The following is a 20,749-nucleotide window of genomic DNA, read 5'->3' on the forward strand; positions in this document are numbered from 1 at the left end:
GGCGCGGTAGAGTTGGATAGCAGGGGACGTTCCATCGAAGTGTCGTGGCTGGAAGGGGTGGAGGCAGAGTCCTTCCGGTTCACACGACTTTCTGCATGGTTGTTGTGACTTAAGGGTGTCTTGAGCCTCCCACAGTGCCTTCTCTCGAGTGACATCCGCCCGGCCCTGCAAGACACAACACTCAGCAATACACACACACACTCGCCTCAAACAAGACAACGCAATAACCCACACTTTAAAGCCATAACATTAAAGCGGACGGACAACACGCAGGGAAATACCTAGACACAAATAAATACACGGAAAATAGGAAATTGCTGGCGACTCGAATGCAGCCTTCTAATGGAAACACACAAACATTAACATAATTACACGCGACGAGAGACACACACACACACACACACACACATGCACGCCGCCAATACCTGAAGGCCGGACGTATGATAATTAAGTTTGCTCAGGTATTCTTCCGTGTTTCAGAGACGAGCAGGTGAGCAGGTTTTTTACACTAAAGGAGACAGCTCAAGGGCACAAAAAAAGTAAACAATAATAAAAAAAAAGCCCGCCAATAAAAAAGAAAAGCCCTCCAGGTAAGCGAATGCCTCTCACACCTGATCCGAGGATGACCCTGTCTGGCCCACACTTCCGCCTCTTAAGCCATTCTTCTCTTTTTTCCTTCCTTCTTTAATTTCCTCCTCCTCCTCCTCTTCTTTATATTCCCATTCTAATTGCCCTTCCCATCACTCTTCCTTTCCCTCTGTTTCGTTTATTTTTTTGCTTCCTTATATACTTCTCTTTCATACTTCCTTCTTCCACTTCCTCCTCCTCTTTCCTATTCTGACTACTCTTCCTATCGCTCCTCCTTTTCCTTTATTTCCTCTATTCATTTTCTTCCCTCATTTAGTTTCGACATAACCTCAAGTCTTTAGGTCTTCTGCCAACCCAAAAGCAATGGCAATCTCCCATTATTCGCTCAACCTCTCCTGTTCCCTCCCCGCACCCTCTTCCTCCTCCTCCCTCCCACCTCTATCTCCCTCAGGATGCTTGCCGTGCCTCCGTGGTTGGAAACGTGGCAACGCAGCACTCAGGCAAGCAACAAGTGCACCAGGCGGCCGGCCATCAGAAGGCACGCCATAACTCCGGCAAGTCCTCCTCCTCCTCCTCTGCCTCGGCCAAAAACACATTAATTTACCGCGGGCGGGAGAGGGATAAAGGCACTCCTCATTATACATTCCGACAGCCTACGGTGAGCTGACACCCCGCACAAAGGAGATCTTGGGGGATCACTCTTATACTTCTGAGGCGGTGGAGGAAAAGGAAAATGAGAAGGAGAAGGTGGAAAAGTTTCGTTTAGTCGGCGCAACATCTGTGGTCATATGCCGGAGAGAGACAGAAGGGGAAGGACTTATAGGAGAAGGGAACAGAGCCCGGGAGACAGGACACAACCCCCGATTAGGAGAAGGTGGAGGAGATGGAGAAAACGGAGAGGAGGAGGAGGAGGAGGCAGCTGGCTGGATACGTTCATAAATGGCTTGAAAAAATGTTCCTTGGCTGTGACTGCACTTTTCACGGGACCAAAACAAAACGTCGCGTGTGTGCACCTTGGCTTGGCGGGCCTGGCAGGATTTTCAAACAGTATCACTCGGGCTTCCAGCAGTAGGGAGGCGTCCAGAGGAGGAGTGAGGAGTACTACAGTGAGGAGCAACACACACACACACACACACACACACACACACACATACACACACACACATACACATATGGTTGGTGCAGATGTTCGAAGTAACAAATTCATATAAATACACGTGATCTCATTACTCGAAGGTACCGTAAGCTCTCATCTCTCCACCACCAAAGGATAGACGTGACCGTACCTGGCAATTCGCTGACCGAGGGAGTTTGCCGGTAGATTGCATTCCATTTTTTTTTTGTTTTTTTTTTGTTGTTGCTGTTGTTGTTGTTCCTATTTCTCTCTCTCTCTCTCTCTCTCTCTCTCTCTCTCTCTCTCTCTCTCTCTCTCTCTCTTCCATAAAAAAAGTCCCAACACTCAGAGGAACACTATTCACACACACACACACACACACACACATATATACACACACAAACGGCACCACTATGAGCTCTTTCCTTAGGCCTAGCTGAGAGAGAGAGAGAGAGAGAGAGAGAGAGAGAGAGAACAGAGGTATACGTAATAGCATGGATGAACCCCCACAAAGGCCTCTCTCTCTCTCTCTCTCTCTCTCTCTCTCTCTCTCTCTCTCTCTCTCTCTCTCTCTCATTTCTTCTTTCTTCTTTCCTTGTCTTTTTTCCTTCCTTCCTCTCTTCCTTTCTCTTATTCATTCATTCATTCTTTCTTTCTTTTCTTTTTCTTTCTTCCTCCTCTCTTCTCTTTTCTTTTCTTTTCTCTCTCTCTCTCTCTCTCTCTCTCTCTCTCTCTCTCTCTCTCTCTCTCTCTCTCTCTCTTCCCCCCGCCACATCTTCTTTAGTTTCACCTTGTGTGGATCAAGATGAAGACAGTGACTGCTGCTGCGGCGCCTCCTCCCACGTCCCTCTTCCCCTCCGGCCTCACCTCACAGGCTCACAGACGCGTACATTCTCTTTTTCCTTCCTTTATTTTTCCCCCCTAAACGACGGGGCACTCAAGTTGAATCCGCGCAAGGCATAATATTTTGCTGTAAGATTCCGGAGAGATTATATTATGTACGCAACAAGTAAAGGGCGGCGGCGTTCAAGTTGGTTCCGGGAGAGGCATCCTAGTGTTTTTTTTTATTTTTTTACCTAAGGTTCCGGAGAGAGAAAATTGAGCAAACAACAAAAAAAAACGACGAGATCCTTAAGATGATTCCGAGCAAGGCAGAATATTTACTCAAGATTAAGGAGAAAAAATTAACGTATGCAACAAAAACCAAAAAAAAAGGACGCCACTCAAGTTGAATTCACGCAAGGTATGATATTCCACTCAAGTTTATATTAAGTACGCAACAAGTAAAGGGCGGCATTCAAGTTGGTTCCAGAATCAAGGAAGAAGAAAAAACACCCAAAGAACAAAAATGTCAGGCCAGAAAATCGCGGAATGGCTACTGTAATTACCTCCGACAAGTTGACCCTTTTTTTAATTTTATATCATCGTCATTTATTCTTCCCCTAGACAACGAAGGAGGCGGAAGGTAAACTCAAATAACACACTGTTTACTTCCAGACTCAAGGATGAAGAAAAAACACCCAAAGAAGGTAAATCCAGCGAGGACACTGTTTATTTCCAGACCCAAGGAAGAAAAACACCCAACGAGCGGGAAGGTGAGGCCAGACTCGCGGCATCAACCTCCGTTCCTTCCACGTTGCAGACCGGGCTAAGGAGGCGGGTTGTGCGGGCCCGATATCCCTCTACCAACTTAATCGATACCCAATATTGTCCCTCTGAGCCCCACATGTTATTATTCACTCCAGTGGTTGGGGACGAAGAGGGAGAGGCCGGCGAGGGACGAGTCATATCCACGAGACGCAGGAGGGAGTGAGAGAGTCAAGAATGATGGCTCGCATTTTTATTTCCCCCGCGTGCTTACTCAACACAAACCTCAGCACCTAGTCACCCAACCATTACCTACAGACACACAAAAGTTACCTCAGCATCACCAGCGAGGGACGAGTCATATCCACGAGACGCAGGGGGGAGTGAGGGAGTTAAGAATGGTGGCTCGCAATCTTGTTTTATTTACCCCGCGTGCCGAACTTACTCAACACAAGACTCGGCATTAACACTCACCTAAACATAACCTAGAGACACACAATACCTTAGCATCATTATTATATCCGCTGAAGGACATAGGTTTTGATTGCCACACACAAATATTACTTTCAGACATATGTATTATCTACAGACATTAATTACACTATAAATTGACATGCATTAAACTAGTGTCCAGTGCTAGGTTGTTAGTTTACGCTCACACTTGGCTGTATTACACACACACACACACACACACACACACACACACACACACATTAGTCTCAAGTACCCCACAGTCACACAACTTACTTCATAAACCTATTATACATTATACCATCGTCTAGTGCAGAATTGTTAGTCTACAAACATACTTGCCTACACTACACACATTCATCTAACTACTACATTCAACACTAAAGATTACATACGGAACGTTCCCACAGCAAAGCAACATATAAGCTACGAGACATAATTGTTATTTTTTTCGTTTCATTAACTACGAAAACGCACAAAGTAATATTGCTCTGACGCCACCCACTCGCCTCGCCCTGAGACATCATCTACGTACGAAACATGATGCCCCGTTGGCCTTCACTGACCTTGACCCTCAGTGCCAAGGCAACATGACCTTCCTGGAGGGGTCGGCGGGGCAGGGCAGCCGTTTCCATTGGGCCGCGTAGCCCACCCATTTGGTTAGTACTGAAACACAAAGAAATGGCGGTTACTTTCATTACCCGTGTGAAGGGGGAGGCTACATCATTCAAGAGGGCTAGGCTAGTATTTGCGCGGACAAACTTCCAATTCGAGGGTGGGTGAGGGAGAGGCTACTCCTGCGTGACGTTACCCAAGTCAGGTCCTGTGTGTTGAGTTAGCAGCAAAAGAAAAGTACATTTTTCTCCCGCAAAAATCTTACATTTAAAGATCTGTATTTATGATCAGTACCGGACCAATAATTGAGTCCAGAGATAAGCCACTATATGGTGTCAGGTGGCCACTCTGAGGCAGCTCCATTAATCGCTACCGTCTGTCGTCCGTTGTCTCAGCCACTTTACTAGCCTTTGGTATACCTAGTTGTTAGATTTTGTAATTTATGGTGCGTAACTTTATCAAATGCCTCTCGATACTCCAGGTAAATTACATCCAGTGATTGGGTGTTACGTTGTAAACTGAGAAAAGGTCGTTGTAAAAGATGATATGGTTAGATAAACAGGATCTCTTGTTTCGGAAGCTGTGCATGTGTGTGTGTGTGTGTGTGTGTGTGTGTGTGTGTGTGTGTGTGTGTGTGAGAGAGAGAGAGAGAGAGAGAGAGAGAGAGAGAGGGGGGGGGGGAGCCCTCACCCGTCTTGTGGCCCAGCACGACGGGGCAATCTGCTCGGCGGATGAGGAAATCGTGCTCGTGGGAGGCCAGAAGGTTCCACCATACCAGCGCCGCCCCGTCCGTCCCGCCCACGCCCACGCCCACCCACGGGAACACTGTGCGCCCACCTGCCAAGGAAGAAAGAAAAGAGAACATTCACTAATTCTTACGCACCGTTCAAATTAGTACTCACATCATTAAAGAAATCGACGGCAAATAACATCTCGTGAAGGGAATGGAATTGTTACCAAAACAATGAAAGTGTATCAACCTATATTAACTAATACTCCATTTTTATAGTAGTTGAATATTCAGAATACAAACTCGCTAACATTCTTTACTGATACAAAGAGAAATGTTTTAAATTCGACATCTGATAAACCTGAAATGTCAATCTGTTTATACACGCCTTAATCGTTCAGACCAAGTGATTAAGAAAATTTAAAAAAGATAACTGCTGCTAGGTATCGCTTAAATCGTCTATGTGGATGCAAGGGAACTTCATCATAACAATCAAGGGAAGATCCATGAAAGGATTGAAGCTATGGTTGTCTTTAAAACAGACTCGATCTAGCAGCCTGGGCGCAAAGCTCCCTCCCGCGCGGCACCAACCTTGTGCGGGCGCCTGCAGGTGGGTGAGGACGGTGGCCAGCCTCTCGCCGACCTCGGGCTGCGGGGGCGTCCTGGAGGGCCCGTGGGTGTCCCTGTGGGCGCCATACTCTCCACCCAATCCGTGATTAACCACCTGCCCACAGAAAACAAGGATTACTCTCCTTCTCTCGAAGTCTGCATCACCAAACTGTGTTCTATCATAACAGCCATGATCGCCCTCACCATGTACGGCTCCGAGGCAGCGTCGTCAAGAGAGACTCCGAGGAGATGACCAAGACGACGCCCCACGCCCGCCACAGCCGCCTCCTCCGTCTCCCGCACACTCGCACTGCAGGTTTATTAAGTGATAGTTTTAACAGTGAATAGTCTATTGGCAATCTTTTCTTCATTTTACAATCTCTTGACCTGTCTCCTTCACTATCAAAAGATTTAATGTATTTCAAATTCAGTGAAGACTAAAGCATCGTTCACGTACCATTCATGGGACCAGCTGGTGACGGGGGAGGCGGCGTGGGGGTCTCCAACGGGACAGTGTTGAGTGTGCAGGCGACTCCTCGTCCTGTCCCTGAGATGAGCCGCGTCTCGCCGACTCACCACCTCGTACACCACGGCGATGTACGGGTCCAGGGACGCTTGCTCCACCTTGAGGGGCGCAAGGGAGAGCCACGAGCTGCCCCCGGAGGCGTAGCGGCAGCGCAGGCGTGACGTCACGTGAGGCGCCTGTCGACGTGGAGATTAACGTTCGGCTTAATTTCCACGTCAACGGCCGCCACGTGTTATATACCTACATTATCCGTTGTTGTGTATCGACATTTTGTAATTTAGCATTCACGCTCCTGTTGCTACAACTCCATCAGTATTATGATGAGGAGGAGGATGATAATGAAAACGATGATGAATGATAAAGATGATGATCATCATCATCATCATAATAATAATAATAATAATAATAATAATAATAAAAATAATAATAGCAATAATTAACCCAATAATAGTAATGATAATGTTAATAATAACAATAATACTAATAATAATAACAAAAACATTAATAATGACAAAAAAATAACAATGATAATAATGTAACTGGTAACAAGAGTGGCACACCACCGGCACTCACCCTGAGGTCCTCGCCCCTGCACAGCCGCTCCACCTGCAGGCGCTCCAGCAGCGGCCGCCGCTCCAGCATCCACGAGGCGTTGGCGTGCCTCCGTAGGTAGTCCACGCCCAGCACCACGCCGGCCTCCTCGGCCCCTGCACCATGCTCCTCCCGTGGACTGCCGTGGGGCGTTGGGGCCGTCGCGTGCGTGAGCGTGCGCGGCCCTCTCAGCGCCAGCACGTGGTCATGCTGCAACACGTGAGCACGCGCCACTCATCAGAGGCGAGGGGCGAGCCGAGGCATATGAAGGTGCCTCACAAACGTGTTAGGTGTTTAGAATTTAGGTTATTTATTAGAACTCCAAATTTATGTAACTGTGTTGATGTGTCACTCACCACTCTGACAGCAGTGGCCAGGAGACTGCTGAGTCGCGCCTGCTGGGAGGCCGCGGCCCGTGCTTTGGCCACCTGCAGGAACTGGACTCCTACATCGAGGAAGCCCTTGTTCACAGCCACCAAGCCGACGGACGTGAGGTCGTTTACTGTTGGAGAATCGTGACATACTATTTTAGCTACGACAAAACACACCTGCATTAAAGCATTAAAATGACTCACGCTCTAAGTTTGTATCCATAAAACTGTTATCGTAATGAAAATTTCACAGGAGTTAACATGGTTCGAACAAACTAAAAAAAAAAAAAAAAAAAAAATGTTGGCAGATAACCTGAGAGGAGATGGTGGTGGTGGTGGTGGTCGTGCCCTGTGACAGCCTGCAGCACCAGGCGGCCGCCCGCAGCCAGCGCTGTGGCGTTGACGCCGTACACGTGGGCCAGGCGAGCCACGGCCTCAGACGCTGCCGCCACGTCAGCCGCGTTCGGAAGCACCTCCCTATCGACCCGTGACGCCAGGTGTTCTGATAAAAAGGGAAAAGTATAGACATTAAAGTAGACAAAATTAGAGTATAACTTATAATAATAATTTAAGTAGAAACTAAAATCATTAGTAAACTTTTGTTCATGCATTAAAGAAATTAATTCCCTCTTTAGACTCCTACCGATGTGGTGCAGGATGTGTTTCACTTTGAAGAGGGCGTCGTCCACCTGCGTCCAGCCCTCAGCCACGTGACGCAAAAGCGACAACCCGGCGGCTGGGTCCTCCGAGGCAAGGTGGAGCGGGCCCGAGTTCGAGTCTTCCACAAGCCCCTCCCATGACACTATGTATCTACAACATTCAGATAGATACATACACATGTGTATCCAAACACGAAAAAAGTATTCATTATCTTGGGCCAAGATTTCTAAATATTCATCAAATTCATAACTGATGCATTCCACTGACCTCTGCAACGCGTCGCTGAGCTCAGCAACAGGTTGGCTGATTGCCCTTATCTGCTCCACAGTCTTGTACTCGGCGTGCCAGAGCTCCTCAAGTTGCATCCAGGAAGTGTGCAAGGCGTGGCCAGCCGAGGCCAGGCCCACGAGGCAGCTCACCATCGCCACGGCCGCCATCAGCCACCGGCGGATCTTGAGGCCCACACCACCTACACACTGCGACACTCAGGCCGCTGAAAATAAGAACACATTAATTTTTTGTGACTTTAATTAATCGTTGTTTAAACTCTACATCACTCTGACCGACCTTCCTAAGACATTTATCCCACAAACCCGCCACTGCATGTACTGAGTGAACAGTTGTAATGATAGCCCAGGGTGACTCACTTTGCGTCACCTCGGTGTACCCGCTGTCTGGTGGTTAGCACTGCTTTGTAAACACCTCACACCGAAATATTAAACAACGGGATCTCATTCAGTTACCTACATGATGCAAGGAAGTACAAGTAACAAAATATCCAGCCACGCCAAGGCTCCTGAGTATGCGTTAACTCTTCAACTTCCCTGAACCTCGGCCGCCGCCACACTTCCTCCTCCCGACGCCGTGCGCTTCCTCACCCCCGTGTCCCGTGACTCCGCCTCCGGCCCTCACCGTTGCGATCACTCGACTGCAACGTAACGGTGTCAACCCACTCGTCGCATGCTGTACTGGCCGAGTCAAGGTACTATAACCGATGTAAATCTTTCTAATCTCGACACATGAATATATCATTTAAATAAATAAAAAAAAAATGACCGTGTCTATGCGAGATACTCGTGACTTATGGAAACGTCCTTAAGAATTTAATGGCAATGGCAGCCCTTGATGGACCTTCCTCTTTCGCCTGCCAATTAAATGTGTGCGGTGATAACCAAATTTTCATAACTTTGTTTATATCCAACTTTCTACCCAAAAGCATGGAGTCTATGCTATTCTAAATTTATATCATAATGTTGTCACTGGACGTCAGCAGATAAACCAGCCAGTTGTTCACTGAATATTCATGTTTCTCTTCATGTTCATTTCTTCGGCTATCCTTGATTTTTCTGGCTCGTACCAAACAAGATATTTCTCTTCCATACAGTTATTAATATCGAAATTACAGGATAAATTATTTTGCCGGCATCCATCCTTATCTTTCCTTTATCAATGTACACGTTCCCGGCGTCGGCAAAATCTATTCTTCTCCTACTCCTCCTCTCCACCTAATCAGTCATGAATCCCAGATATCTAAACCCCTTTAGGCCTACAGCTTAGAGAGCATTACTATTCATGCCAATGTTGGAGAAAAGACTTTCTCTCGCACCATCATAACATTACTTCTCCCTACACTAACTTTCATTCAATCTCTCAAAAACGTTCATGCTTTCTGAACTTCTCTTTAAAGTCCTCTTTCCATGCATTAGATTTGAGATGTTTATTTGTTTCTTATCTATGCACAGCGCTGACGCTTTGCTGCCCTTGAGGACTTCCCTTGAGGAGGGTGCACATGGCAGTTTCCATGTCATCCTTTTCACAACATTCACAGACAGCATCCCACCTCTATCGTAAGTGATTCTCAATCCTGTCTATGTTTCTGGGTCTCATAAACCTTCAGCATATCACAATTTTATGCTCTCAAAACATGTCCAAACCGTTTCTATGAACTTCGCTTTACACATCCCACACCTCTTGCTCTTTGTCCACACTACGTACATCTGCACATCTCTATTATCCCCATCCCATCTTCAGTAAACTACATGCTCTCCTCAGACAGGTCCTTTCCACTGCACATATCCTTGCCAGTTAACTCATTCCCGGCTCAAGTTTCAGAGGTACAGGTCATGGATGCCACCTGCCCAGTTTTGTAGGTGGAGTTGTCCCTTTCCTAGGTGAAGTACCTACAATGGCTACAAGCCCCACCCACCCGGGTTGGATTAGTTAAGTGGTAGGGTGTGCCCACACTGATGGCCCATGCACATAACACCTCTGGGGCTCCAAACTGCTCTGAGATTCTCTAGAGACTTAGCCTGGGACTACAAGGACCCACTTACCAAGGGTGCCATGAGGAGGCACTCTGAGGGTCTTGACAAGGAAGGACTTACACACTCTGGCTTCCTTTTGCTGGAGCTATCCATCATCGGCTATCAGGTGAAGCTGAAAGCAAAAGATGGCAAGCAATCTCCTGCCTCACTACACCACTAGATGTACTCCCTGTTCTGCTGTGGAGGCTTATTCTCTCTCCAAGTATCTCATGATACAGTTACGAAGGGTGCCCCGAGGAGGCACTCTGAGGGTCCTGACAAGGAAGAGGCTGTGTCTGAGCAGGAAGGACTTACACTCTGCCTTTTCACTGGAGCTATGCAGTGGATGCAGCTGAAAGCAAGAGATGGCAAGCACTCTCTACCTCCCTGCAGCACTAGATACACTCCCTGTCCTTCTGTGGAGGCTTACCCTCTCTTACATAACACATCCTTGAAGCTCTCATGATTTTTTTTCTTTTTGTTTTGTTTTTATTACATTGCGGCCTATTGCGCCGGTAGGCTTCTTCCCGGTCGATCCTGACGGTCGGTCCAAGGCTTCTTTCCGGTGGGTCCAGATGATTGGCCCAGCCCGTTCTGGCGCAGGCGAGTGTTTATAGTGGCGCCATCTTGCATTGGCTCATGCTGCCCTCCCAGAGCTCATCTTTGATCCTAGAATCTAGAGTCCGGGTTGATAGGTGGTCTTCTGGACAGCATGTGGGTAGTTTTAAGCCACTCGGCGGCGGCTGAAAAATCCCAGCTTGGTGGCACCCGGCGGGGATTGAACTTGCGTCCTCCTGAACACAGGGCAGTTACTCTGACGACTCAGCCACCGCCTCCCCATCTACTACATAAGTTTTGGCAAACGAGTGACCATAACAAAACCTCAATGGTAGTGGTTAGTTCATGTATACTCTTTCTAAAACATAGAGACCATTTGGGCATTGGCTCCCATGAGTATTCCTGTCCACCTCTTTGCCACATCAGTCCCAACCCATCTCCTTCTCTAAAGCAAAGATGAGCTCTGGGGAAGAGCATGAACCAAGAGATGGCACCACTATAAACACTTCCCTGTGCCACAAATGGGCTGGGACAAGCCAGCAGGCCTCATCAAGAAAGCCTACTGGCACTACAGGCCATTTGTAAAAAAATAAAAAATAAAAAAAATAAAAAAAATAAAAAGTTTGAGGCTGATCAGAAAGGAATCAAAATATTTTTTCTCATGTAGTATCGAACATCTCAACAATTATAAGTAATATGTATTGAAAAGTTCACTGAAGTAACACTTGTCATAATAAAACACAGCCCAAGATAAACCTAACATACCATAGATGTAGATGAGGGTTAGTGGGTGGGCAGGTGAGACACCCCCAGTTCAGGCTCATTTTTAGTACAGGTGATGCATGCAGCTGCTTGGGGCCCAATTATCTGTGGGGCCCCCAAAATAATTATCATTTAATAAGATTTATCAAACTAATAGTGTTCTTTGCTAGTAGAAATCACCTGCAGCATTTAGGAAGGTTTGTCACATGCAATATGTAAATACAGGTGATACATTAGGGGGTCCTAAATGTAATTAATTCCATTTGGGGTTCCCAGAAGACTAGCATTGACACTGCACCAGTCACTCACCAGCGGGTCAGTGTGGGATCCGTGAGGCGTGCAAGATGAGTCAGAAGAAACAACTGGAGGGCTTAGTCTTATACAAATGTGAAGGTATAAACTGAATTATTCCTGGAGGAAATTCATTATGTTGTTACAAGAAAAGGTAGCAAATGTGTGCGATAGCTATATTATGCCTCCCCTGAATCCACCATATGCCACTCAGTTTGGGAAATTTATTTAGAAACTGAATATGGTGAGCAGATAGCTCCTCATACACTTCTTTATCTAAAAACTTGAAGATAACTAGCATACCAGCAGTAAGAACGTAAATCAAGGTTAATTACAATTTGCAGGAGGAACAAGTGTGAAATATATACTTGGAATTGTAAAAATTTCTTTTCAAAGTTATACTACTTCTATTCATACCTTTCTGCATGATTATGCTTTGAACTTACATTAAAAACAATAGGCAATTACCAATATCACTTTTATTTTTAAGAATTACATGAGCAATACCCTGCACTTCAAAACATATAATTTACTACTATAAATTTAAGTAAATAATAAATTTCTCGCTTGATGAAAAAAGTGTTAGCTCTCCAGTTAAAAATGTCAGTTACCATTTTTTTTCTGAAAATAACAATCAGTAAACTTGTGTTGTTCTTAACAGTTTTGTATGAGTTAACTTATAATTGCACTGTGTTTAATGATGATGTGCACGGCATACACACATGTCCACCCACTCCCCTGGAGGAAAATATGAAGAAAGAACTTTTCACTTATAAAATGATTATCATGCTCTGATTATAAATGTAATTTTTTATGGCACCAGTATTTAACACGATGTAGTAACTATCATATAGGCATACTTGCTAAAAGTACTGTTCTTATCCTCTATGACCAAAAAATGTTATCACAAATTTCAAATGATCTTTCCCTAACATAGTAATACATTTAGGTTATTGAATTTAGATTAGAAATTAATTTGTATGTTAACTTTTAAATGTACTTTGTTAATGGGGAAAATACACCTGCAATGCACTGCTGCACTGATAATAAATACTGTACATCACAAAGCCACCAAGAAAAGCCAGACAGTATCAACTTTGTTTTTAACCTTTTTACTCTGAGAAGGTTTGTTTTCTAGGATGTTAACATACCTGTGAACAAGTTACTTTTATGTGAATGAGGAACAGGGCATTCCTTTCTTTACTGTTTGAGGATGATTATGAATGAAGGATCCTCACACTAATAACAAAATGTTGTACATCAAGAGCATGAAAACATTCAAATTTACAAGTAAATCTAAAAGGTCCTTTCTTCAATAATTTCCTCCTGTCAACTTCTACATAACTCACTTGATATTCATGTGAACATATTTTACCTAAACTATTCAGCACCCTCTGCTCCTCCCTCTGTCTTCACCTTCTTCTTCTTCTTCTTTTTCTTCTTCTCTGGCTGTTCAACTTCCATGGCCTCAGCCCCCTCAGCTGCATCTGCCTCTTGCTTTATCTTTTGTTCTTCTTGTACAATAGAATCGTCTCCTCCCTCTTGTTGCAACTTCTTCTTCTTCTTCTTCTTTTTCTTTTCACTTCCAGTGTCAGTCTGTGCAGCTTCTGAAGAGAACGAAAATTTTCAGGGATAAGATGATGAAATGTGCAAGAAAGTGATTGGGCCTTCAAATAAAGAGAGAGCCGATGGCTGTCACAAACAATGATCACTACAGCAACAGCTCTGTTGAAGATGCCGATCAACTAGTGTACTGAAGGATTTTGAGAGCAAAAGGGTAAGCTAGAGTAGGAAGTCGTGTGCAGCAGGGGCACTGGAGCAGTGGAGGCATGCAGTCAGCATGTTCATAAGTGCAGTTTACATGAAAATATCAATAGAGGATAGAGGCCAATGCTGCAGAATTTATGAGGTAGATGACTGTAAGACGAGAGGAGCTAATGAAACAAAAAAGCCCTTTAGTCTACTGTCCAAAAGAGCTGTGTATGTCAAACTCCTCTACATGAGATGCCTACTCAATAAGAGGGCACACAAGGCACTTGTATATAGAAAGCATCTTGGAAGGGGAAAAAAATATACAGAATGACAAACCTCAAGAAAACTGATTTAACAACAGATGAGACATGAAATTTTCTGTTGAGAATTTGAATTAAGGATAGGCAAAAAATGTTTAGTGCCAGAGAGAGTTGTGCATTGTAGAAGAATATGGGATAGACATCTGCTAAGTTGTTACATCAGATTGAAATTGACAAATTTAAGTGAAGAGAAATGTCATGTTAGTATTATGAATGGATTAGGAAGTAAAGGACTAAATAGTAATATGCAAAGATCATGAAAAATTAGTTATGTTAACCCTTTCCATCCGTGACGCAGACGTCGGCGTCACAGTATGGAAAGGATCAAGTGGAAATGGAAGAGGATTAATCCTCTTCTAAACCTCTCAATCCTCCTCTAAATTCCTCTTAATCCTCTTTCATTTCCTCTTAAGAGGTTTGGAAGAGGATTAAGAGGTTTAGAAGAGGACTAACGGTGGCACCGTCAGACGCCCATCGGACACCAACGTCGCTGGAGTGAAGGGGATAAGGGCTGAAACACAAGGTAAGGGGCTAAGACTACAAAAGTCCACTCCTATCTTATAAACCTGCCCCACTGCCCTGCCCTCTAGCACATTTTAGATATTTTTGATTTATCATAATTTGAAGTGCCAGGTTTTCCAGAAATTCATCCCCATGAATAACATGGTTGATATATACTTAAAAATTCATAAACAGACTAACCAGAGCTATGTAGATATATCAAATATCAGCATGCAATAAATAAAACTTTTAACTTTATGTGGCTTTACCTTGGCTTTCCTCTTTTACTTGGATCATCTTTGGTGGTTCTTCCTGGAAGGATTCGTCAAACTTGCGTTTCGTTGAGCTCCCCAGAGTGGTGTCAGCAGCAGCATGGTATTGTTGCACCTCTCTGGTGGATGCGTGAAGAAATAAAGTTACATGGACCCTGTATTTCCTGGTAACAAAACCCATTACAGCAGTTTGAATGCCATGCAACACTGAACGTTCCATGGGTGGCTGAGTGGCTTGCGTCCCACCCGACGCCAAAAGCTGGGATATTTCAGTCACTGCCGAGTGGCCTAAGACTACCTACATGCTGTCCTGAAGACCACCTATCAACCCAAACTCTAGATTCTCTCTCTAAAAAGAGAGGATCAAAGACGAATTTTGGGGGCAGCATAAGCCAAGAATGATGGCGCCACAACAGGCTGGGGCCGACCATCAAGCCTCACCAAGAAAGTCTACCGGTGCCATGGGGGGAAAAAAATAGGGGGAGGTGAGCAGTGGCTCAATACAATAATACTAGTGGGCCATGTCCTCATAAATGCTAATTACAAAAAATGGCCTATCACAAGAGGAAATATGTGCTTATAGAGAAAAAAGATAAAAATGACAGATCAGTACTCACCCAACTCCTTGGTACTTGGAAAACTTTGCAAGAGTTTTCCCCATTCCTGAGATCTTATGGGTGTGGCCATCCTCCAGCATGGCTATTCTGGAGGTGAGCTTTGATCTGTTCTCAATACCCATCTCTGTTGTCGTCTCTTCCCCAAGAGCATCATAACGACACGCCAGGGCAGCTTTGGCAGCCAACATTCGGGACATTTTACCCTATTCAGACAAAAGATTTCATTACATAAGATTGTCAATAATATCCAGAACAGTTCATCTACAATACTTAGAGTTAACTATATATATAAAAATCCATAATATACCTAAAACCTTTCATTTCTAGTTCACTTTACTATAAAAATGTGCAATAATTTGTACCAAGACATTGAGATGACAAAGTATGGCATTTGCATTGTTTTGGCATCTTGTCACCTATACGTAGCCAGAGTTTCTTCCACAAAAAGTCCCTTTTACTAGAATAACAAGTGTGTACCAGTTCACATACCTTATTTTTGGTGCTGGTCTGTGAAACAAGCTGTGCATGATAGAGAAGACCATATTTGGGTGTGGCATGCCTGGTCTTGAGTGCCCTGAAGAGAGCCTTCTCAGCTCCCAAAATCTGAATGGTGGAAGCCGGATGCTTGGCAAGATTGATGAGAGAGCCTGCATGAGATATAAGACGAGCCCCCACCAACTCTCCAACCAGAATAGTAACATTGGGAGCAATGGCTGCCATCCTGTTCTTGAGATATGTATAAAGCTGCTCTCTGTACTCTGTCAATTCCTGAACCTGCAAAAGTAATCATTGAGTTATCAGAGATGAAAGTCAAACACTTTGTATGATTCAGCAAATTTGTTATAGGCAGTAACAAATACATGTACACACTACTAAACACCTATATAAGCATTTGGTGCAACACCCCCATTGCCCTTCCTTATCTTGTTGATAATTAGTATTTCCTTGAGGTAAACAAAGGATTTTTTTCATCATCCCGTTACTTGTATACTTTGTCATCACTGACATTTATTATCACTAGTATAAACATTATCATAAAATCTATGATAACCTTTCCTTATACTCCCCACAACTATTGAGTTACTTAAACTCTCTAATGAAAATATGAATTATATAAATTTCAGAACGATGGTGAGAAAACATCCAACTTACCTGCTCACATAAACATTTGATGTTTGCTATGTCCTCATCTGATATTTCTGTTCCCATAGATACTTCTGCTGCCTCCTTCACCTTCTCATCTAGTTCTTCTGACAATATTTCTGAGAAGTCTGATGTTACCGCCTTCTCTCGTGTGCCCATCTTCAGGACAGTTCGGATGTAAGCCATGTTGTCAGTCAGGATTTTCCCAAGCTCAGGGAAGTGCCAGCCATACCACTCCCTTGTCCTCATGGTGTAGTTGTTCAGTTCCTTGTCAATGTCATCAAGGAGTGAAATGGCCTGGACAACCATGGTATCAACCTTGTCTGGAGAAAACTTGAGCTTATACCGAGCCAAGCTGTTGGAGAGGTCAACCAGTTTCTCATTAAAATTTTGTAAAAAAGATATTTGGTATATCAACAAATTAAACATAAAAACAATTTCATTGTATATGTACTAGTAGGCCATGCATATATATATCTCACTGAAATTATCTAATATTAAAATCCAGAATTGGATGAGTTTGCAGTATGAATAATAATGATTGTGGTAGATATCAAATGAGGGTTTGATATCTTACTTGTGTCCAAGGCCAAGGGACATGGCAGAAAGCTCCTTCTCCTGCAAGCCTGGGATCAGACCCTCAACCTGGGACTTGATGCACCTCATCAGCTCTGCCACGCTGTTGTTGGTCACACATTGTACACCCAACTTGTCCTGTAGGGAGGAAAATATTCTGTTACAGTTCACTTTAGAATACAGTTGACTGTCAATGATACAACATTTTTGAGTTATCAGTTTATTAAATGTTCCAAAATCATGATCATCAAATCAATTCAATATGAACCATTCCTAATAAAAATAGCATCAAGAGCTACAACACAAAACCTACTACAACTAAAGTATATTATAGTCTATTCAACACAAGACCTGCTATCACCATAATATTATATTGTAGGACAAACACTACCTTGGGAAAACTTGCATGAACCAATTTCTATACAAATCAAGCAGTGTATACTTTACTTTTCTGCCCATTGGATGCCCATTTATGGGAACCCAGCAAACCCCAGGTTAACTGCCATCACCATGAGCTGAGACCAGGTCTCGAAGAGAAGAAATGTATAGGTGTCTGTGCTGTGTTAAGAATGTAGTATAAGGTAAGTAAGATCTAGCTGTTGTGTGGCACACTTTAGGCAAATGGAAGAATCCGCAAGGTTTATTTGGTCTATATAGTTAAAGAGACGGATGGTCCAGAGAAGAGACGGGAAAGGACTACTCTGTCCCACCCAAGGAGGCCTCGCTGGTGGAGGGAAAACTTCATGTACAGTTGGGAGTCTGAATTCCAAGGGTTCTTTTTCCAATGGCAGTATGTAAGTATGTGTTCTATTGGGTTTGTATAAGGTGTAATTATTATGATGAGGGGTTTTGGAATAATACTGTTCTGATCATATGTAGGTGGTGTTTCATGGGCAGTATATACTTTTGTTTCTACATGCATGTATTACTCATGTGGTTCAAGTACAGTCTGCGAAGATAATAAAGACCTAATTTTGAAAGATCTGAAGATTACAGCAATCAAGTGTATGACTGCAAAGGGTGTATGCATAAGTAATAAAATAAATATACAGATATAATAAATACGTGAGAAAACAATGGACTGACCTTGATTGAATTTCCAAGTTTAGCATCCCACACCATCAGATGTTCATGAGACTCCTGTGAATACACCTTCTTCAGCAGTTTCTTAAGTGGCTTGCATAATTTCCCTTCATTAAGTGCTACTCCAGCCTCTAAAGCATCTGCAGAGTCAGCAAACTTTTTAAACTCTTGGAGCTGGACACTGAAAGGGAAGGGAAGACTTAGGACCATAATCTCTCACCAGCTTTACTCAAATTTTCAACTCCATAGATCCATCTCACTATTACCAAACCTCTTCACCTCCACCCACACTCTCATACACTTTGTTCTGTCAATTTCCCAGTGCCCATCCATTCCACATGACCAAACCATCCAGAGGCATTCCTTCTTATACTCTCCAACACATTCCCACCAACAGTAACCTGCCTTCATTGATCCAGACATATCAATCAATCCCTTCATTACTTCAAATAGGTTATTCTGCCCTCTTAACCTTTGACTTGTGTTTGTTAAGCATTGGCCATTTCTCATTTCCATAACTCTACCAAGTGGCTAACTCTTCTATTTCTATTGCATATCACAAGAACACGGAGAGACTGCAAGAGGCCGAATGGCCTACACAGGGCAGCTCCAGATTTTCCCCCACTACCACCTGTCATCCTTATCCATGTAGCTATCCAGTCTACTCTTAAAACAATTTATTGTCCCTCCACTCACTATGTGATTGCTGAGTCTATTCCATTCCCCCACCACCCTATTACTAAACCATGCCTGCCTATTTCCCTCCTAAATCTATACTTTTCTAATTTAAATCCATTACTGCATGTTCTGCCCTCCTGGCTAATTCTCAGTACTTTACTTATATTGCCTTTGTTGTAAACCTTGACCCATTTGAATACTTCTATCAGATCTCCCCGCACTCTTTGTCTTTCTAGTGAATGTAAGTTGAGATGTTTCAGCCTATCTTGATATGGGAGGTTCCTCAGTCCCTGAATCATCTTGGTCATCCTCCTCTGAACTGATTCTAGCAAGTTGATGTCCATTCTGTAGTGTGGGCACCAAAACTGGACAGCATAATCTAAGTGTGGCTTAACACTAAATAGTCTGAGGATGACCTCTGCACTTAAGCTGGTTACTGTCCTGTTAATAAACCCTAATACCCTGTTAACCCTATTCCTCGCACTAATACATTGCTTCCTTAGTTTTAGGTCAGAGTTCACTAACACTCCCAAATCACACTCTGCTCTACCTATCACTGTGGAGTCTAAACTATACCCGTGTAATGGGTTGCGTGTTCCTACACTTAGTACGCTACACTTGGTGATGTTAAAATTCATCTGCCATTTCTCTGACCAAGCTGACAGTTTGTTGAGATCCTCCTGCAGTGATCTAGCATCCTCCCTTGTCCTAACAATGCATCCTATTTTGGTGTCATCCGGAAATTTACCTATGTCACTAGTTATCACATTGTCTATGTCATTGATGTAAATAATGAATAAAAGCGTACTAAATAAAAGTTACTAATACTATATGTAGTTTACATGTAACGCACAAAAGAACTTACACTTTACTTGCTTTCTCTACAGACACAAAGTCTTCAAATAGATTATCCACTTGCTGAAGCTTCTTTTCATCCAGCAACTGTAAACAGAAAATAACATTAATACAACACTTACTATTAAAGTTTCCTCCCACACAGATGTATGGAAAACGACTGGGAAAAAGTAACAGAACAGAATTGGAAAGAAGCGCAAAGGAAAAAATCATAACAGAAGAAACAAACCTATGAACATACTTTAACACAGCACTGGAGGTGAGTTTGCTTTGGCTTAAATCTGCATCTAAGGTCTTCGTTCGTATATATATGATGAAGAACAATGCCCTGAATCGGCCATTGTAATATTTGGTAAAACTCCAGCCCCCCCTCCCCACCAACACAAGCCTGGGGACCTGTGCTATTTTCTCGGTATATTAGAAGCAGCAGTTAGCTAGATTAACCTCTAAATTAACCCAAAATCTTGTTATCCCCGTGAGAAGCATGCAAGTGGAGCCGAGCCTGGGGTGTGCTAGACGGCCCTCACACTAACGGCCTATTTAGAGGAGACCTGTGAATGCCAGGGACGTGAGGCCACCACTGCAGGTTCTCTGATAACTAGGCAACATATGACTTACCTTGAAGACGGCAAAGCCCGCTGCGGTTTCAAATAAGACCAACATGTTGTCGCCCCTCAGTCTCTGCCGCCGCTGCTGCTCCCATGTGGTGGCGCCGCATGGACCAACGGAGCCAGATTATCGTACTCAGAGCCGTGTATTAAACTATTTACCGGATTCTGCCCAACAACTGCTGCCAAGAAACACCAATAATTAACCATTTAAACGATAACCATATATGAAGGCAGTTATCTGGGTGATCAAAGCAGTTTTAGGGTTGGATATCGGCAAACATAAGAGGCAGAGTACGACAATTTGGCACCGTTGCGCGGCACCCAAACAAACATTTTGTCCACATACATTACAAGTTAATTAAGAAACATTAAGTGGCCTAAAATATAGAAAACAATACTTAAAAATAAATGGTGCTAGTTTATTGTTGATTGAAGTTGAATACATATAATCTACAGTAAGGAAATGGTGCCAGCATTAACATTTTTTTAATAGGAAAGTTCCAGGGTTTCTTCCTCTGTTTCATATATGAGGCAGGTGGCGTCTTTTCATAGTAATCAAACTTGA

At 43.7% G+C, this 20,749-nt stretch overlaps 2 protein-coding genes across 5 annotated transcripts; both read right to left on the reverse strand.

Annotated features, from left to right (window-relative positions):
- Positions 1-3,256: 3,256 nt before the first annotated feature.
- LOC126984155 (prolyl 4-hydroxylase subunit alpha-1-like) lies at positions 3,257-12,092 on the reverse strand. Of its 4 annotated transcripts, none has more exons than XM_050837550.1 (11): positions 11,489-12,092; positions 8,130-8,355; positions 7,846-8,012; positions 7,516-7,704; positions 7,188-7,333; positions 6,814-7,041; positions 6,172-6,416; positions 5,919-6,024; positions 5,697-5,829; positions 5,066-5,212; positions 3,257-4,426 (listed from the first exon to the last, which is right to left on the reverse strand). In XM_050837550.1, exons 2-11 carry the CDS (start codon positions 8,297-8,299, stop codon positions 4,335-4,337), a joined length of 1,623 nt encoding a protein of 540 aa, XP_050693507.1. In that variant the 5' UTR covers positions 8,300-8,355; positions 11,489-12,092; the 3' UTR covers positions 3,257-4,334. The 4 variants fall into 4 exon arrangements, with proteins under 4 accessions (XP_050693507.1, XP_050693509.1, XP_050693506.1 ...); XM_050837552.1 differs by lacking the exon at positions 11,489-12,092 and adding an exon at positions 8,741-8,780; XM_050837549.1 differs by lacking the exon at positions 11,489-12,092 and adding an exon at positions 8,510-8,733.
- Positions 12,093-12,239: 147 nt separating this feature from the next.
- LOC126984157 (nucleolar protein 58-like) lies at positions 12,240-20,349 on the reverse strand. Its single transcript, XM_050837553.1, has 9 exons — positions 20,192-20,349; positions 19,584-19,660; positions 18,044-18,221; positions 16,959-17,095; positions 16,391-16,736; positions 15,728-16,012; positions 15,239-15,441; positions 14,619-14,740; positions 12,240-13,383 (listed from the first exon to the last, which is right to left on the reverse strand). The coding sequence occupies exons 1-9, from the start codon at positions 20,234-20,236 to the stop codon at positions 13,157-13,159; spliced, it is 1,620 nt and encodes a 539-aa protein (XP_050693510.1). The 5' UTR covers positions 20,237-20,349; the 3' UTR covers positions 12,240-13,156.
- Between the last annotated feature and the right edge of the window lie 400 nt (positions 20,350-20,749).

The sequence above is a fragment of the Eriocheir sinensis genome, chromosome 56 (genome assembly GCF_024679095.1).
Source record: "Eriocheir sinensis breed Jianghai 21 chromosome 56, ASM2467909v1, whole genome shotgun sequence".
In the NCBI taxonomy this organism is placed as follows: domain Eukaryota; kingdom Metazoa; phylum Arthropoda; class Malacostraca; order Decapoda; family Varunidae; genus Eriocheir; species Eriocheir sinensis.

Bases quoted from the DNA above. Each gene is read 5' to 3' on its own strand.
- LOC126984155 (XM_050837550.1), bottom strand. From the start codon at position 8,299: ATGGCGGCCGTGGCGATGGTGAGCTGCCTCGTGGGCCTGGCCTCGGCT. The intron at 6,025-6,171 runs GTACGTGAACGA...ATAAACCTGCAG, and splicing joins ACCAGCTGGTCCCATGAATG to TGCGAGTGTGCGGGAGACGG. The intron at 5,830-5,918 runs GTGAGGGCGATC...TTCTGTGGGCAG, and splicing joins CTGCCTCGGAGCCGTACATG to GTGGTTAATCACGGATTGGG.
- LOC126984157 (XM_050837553.1), bottom strand. From the start codon at position 20,236: ATGTTGGTCTTATTTGAAACCGCAGCGGGCTTTGCCGTCTTCAAG. The intron at 15,442-15,727 runs GTATGTGAACTG...TTGTCTGAATAG, and splicing joins AGACCAGCACCAAAAATAAG to GGTAAAATGTCCCGAATGTT. The intron at 14,741-15,238 runs GTGAGTACTGAT...CGCATCCACCAG, and splicing joins TCCAAGTACCAAGGAGTTGG to AGAGGTGCAACAATACCATG.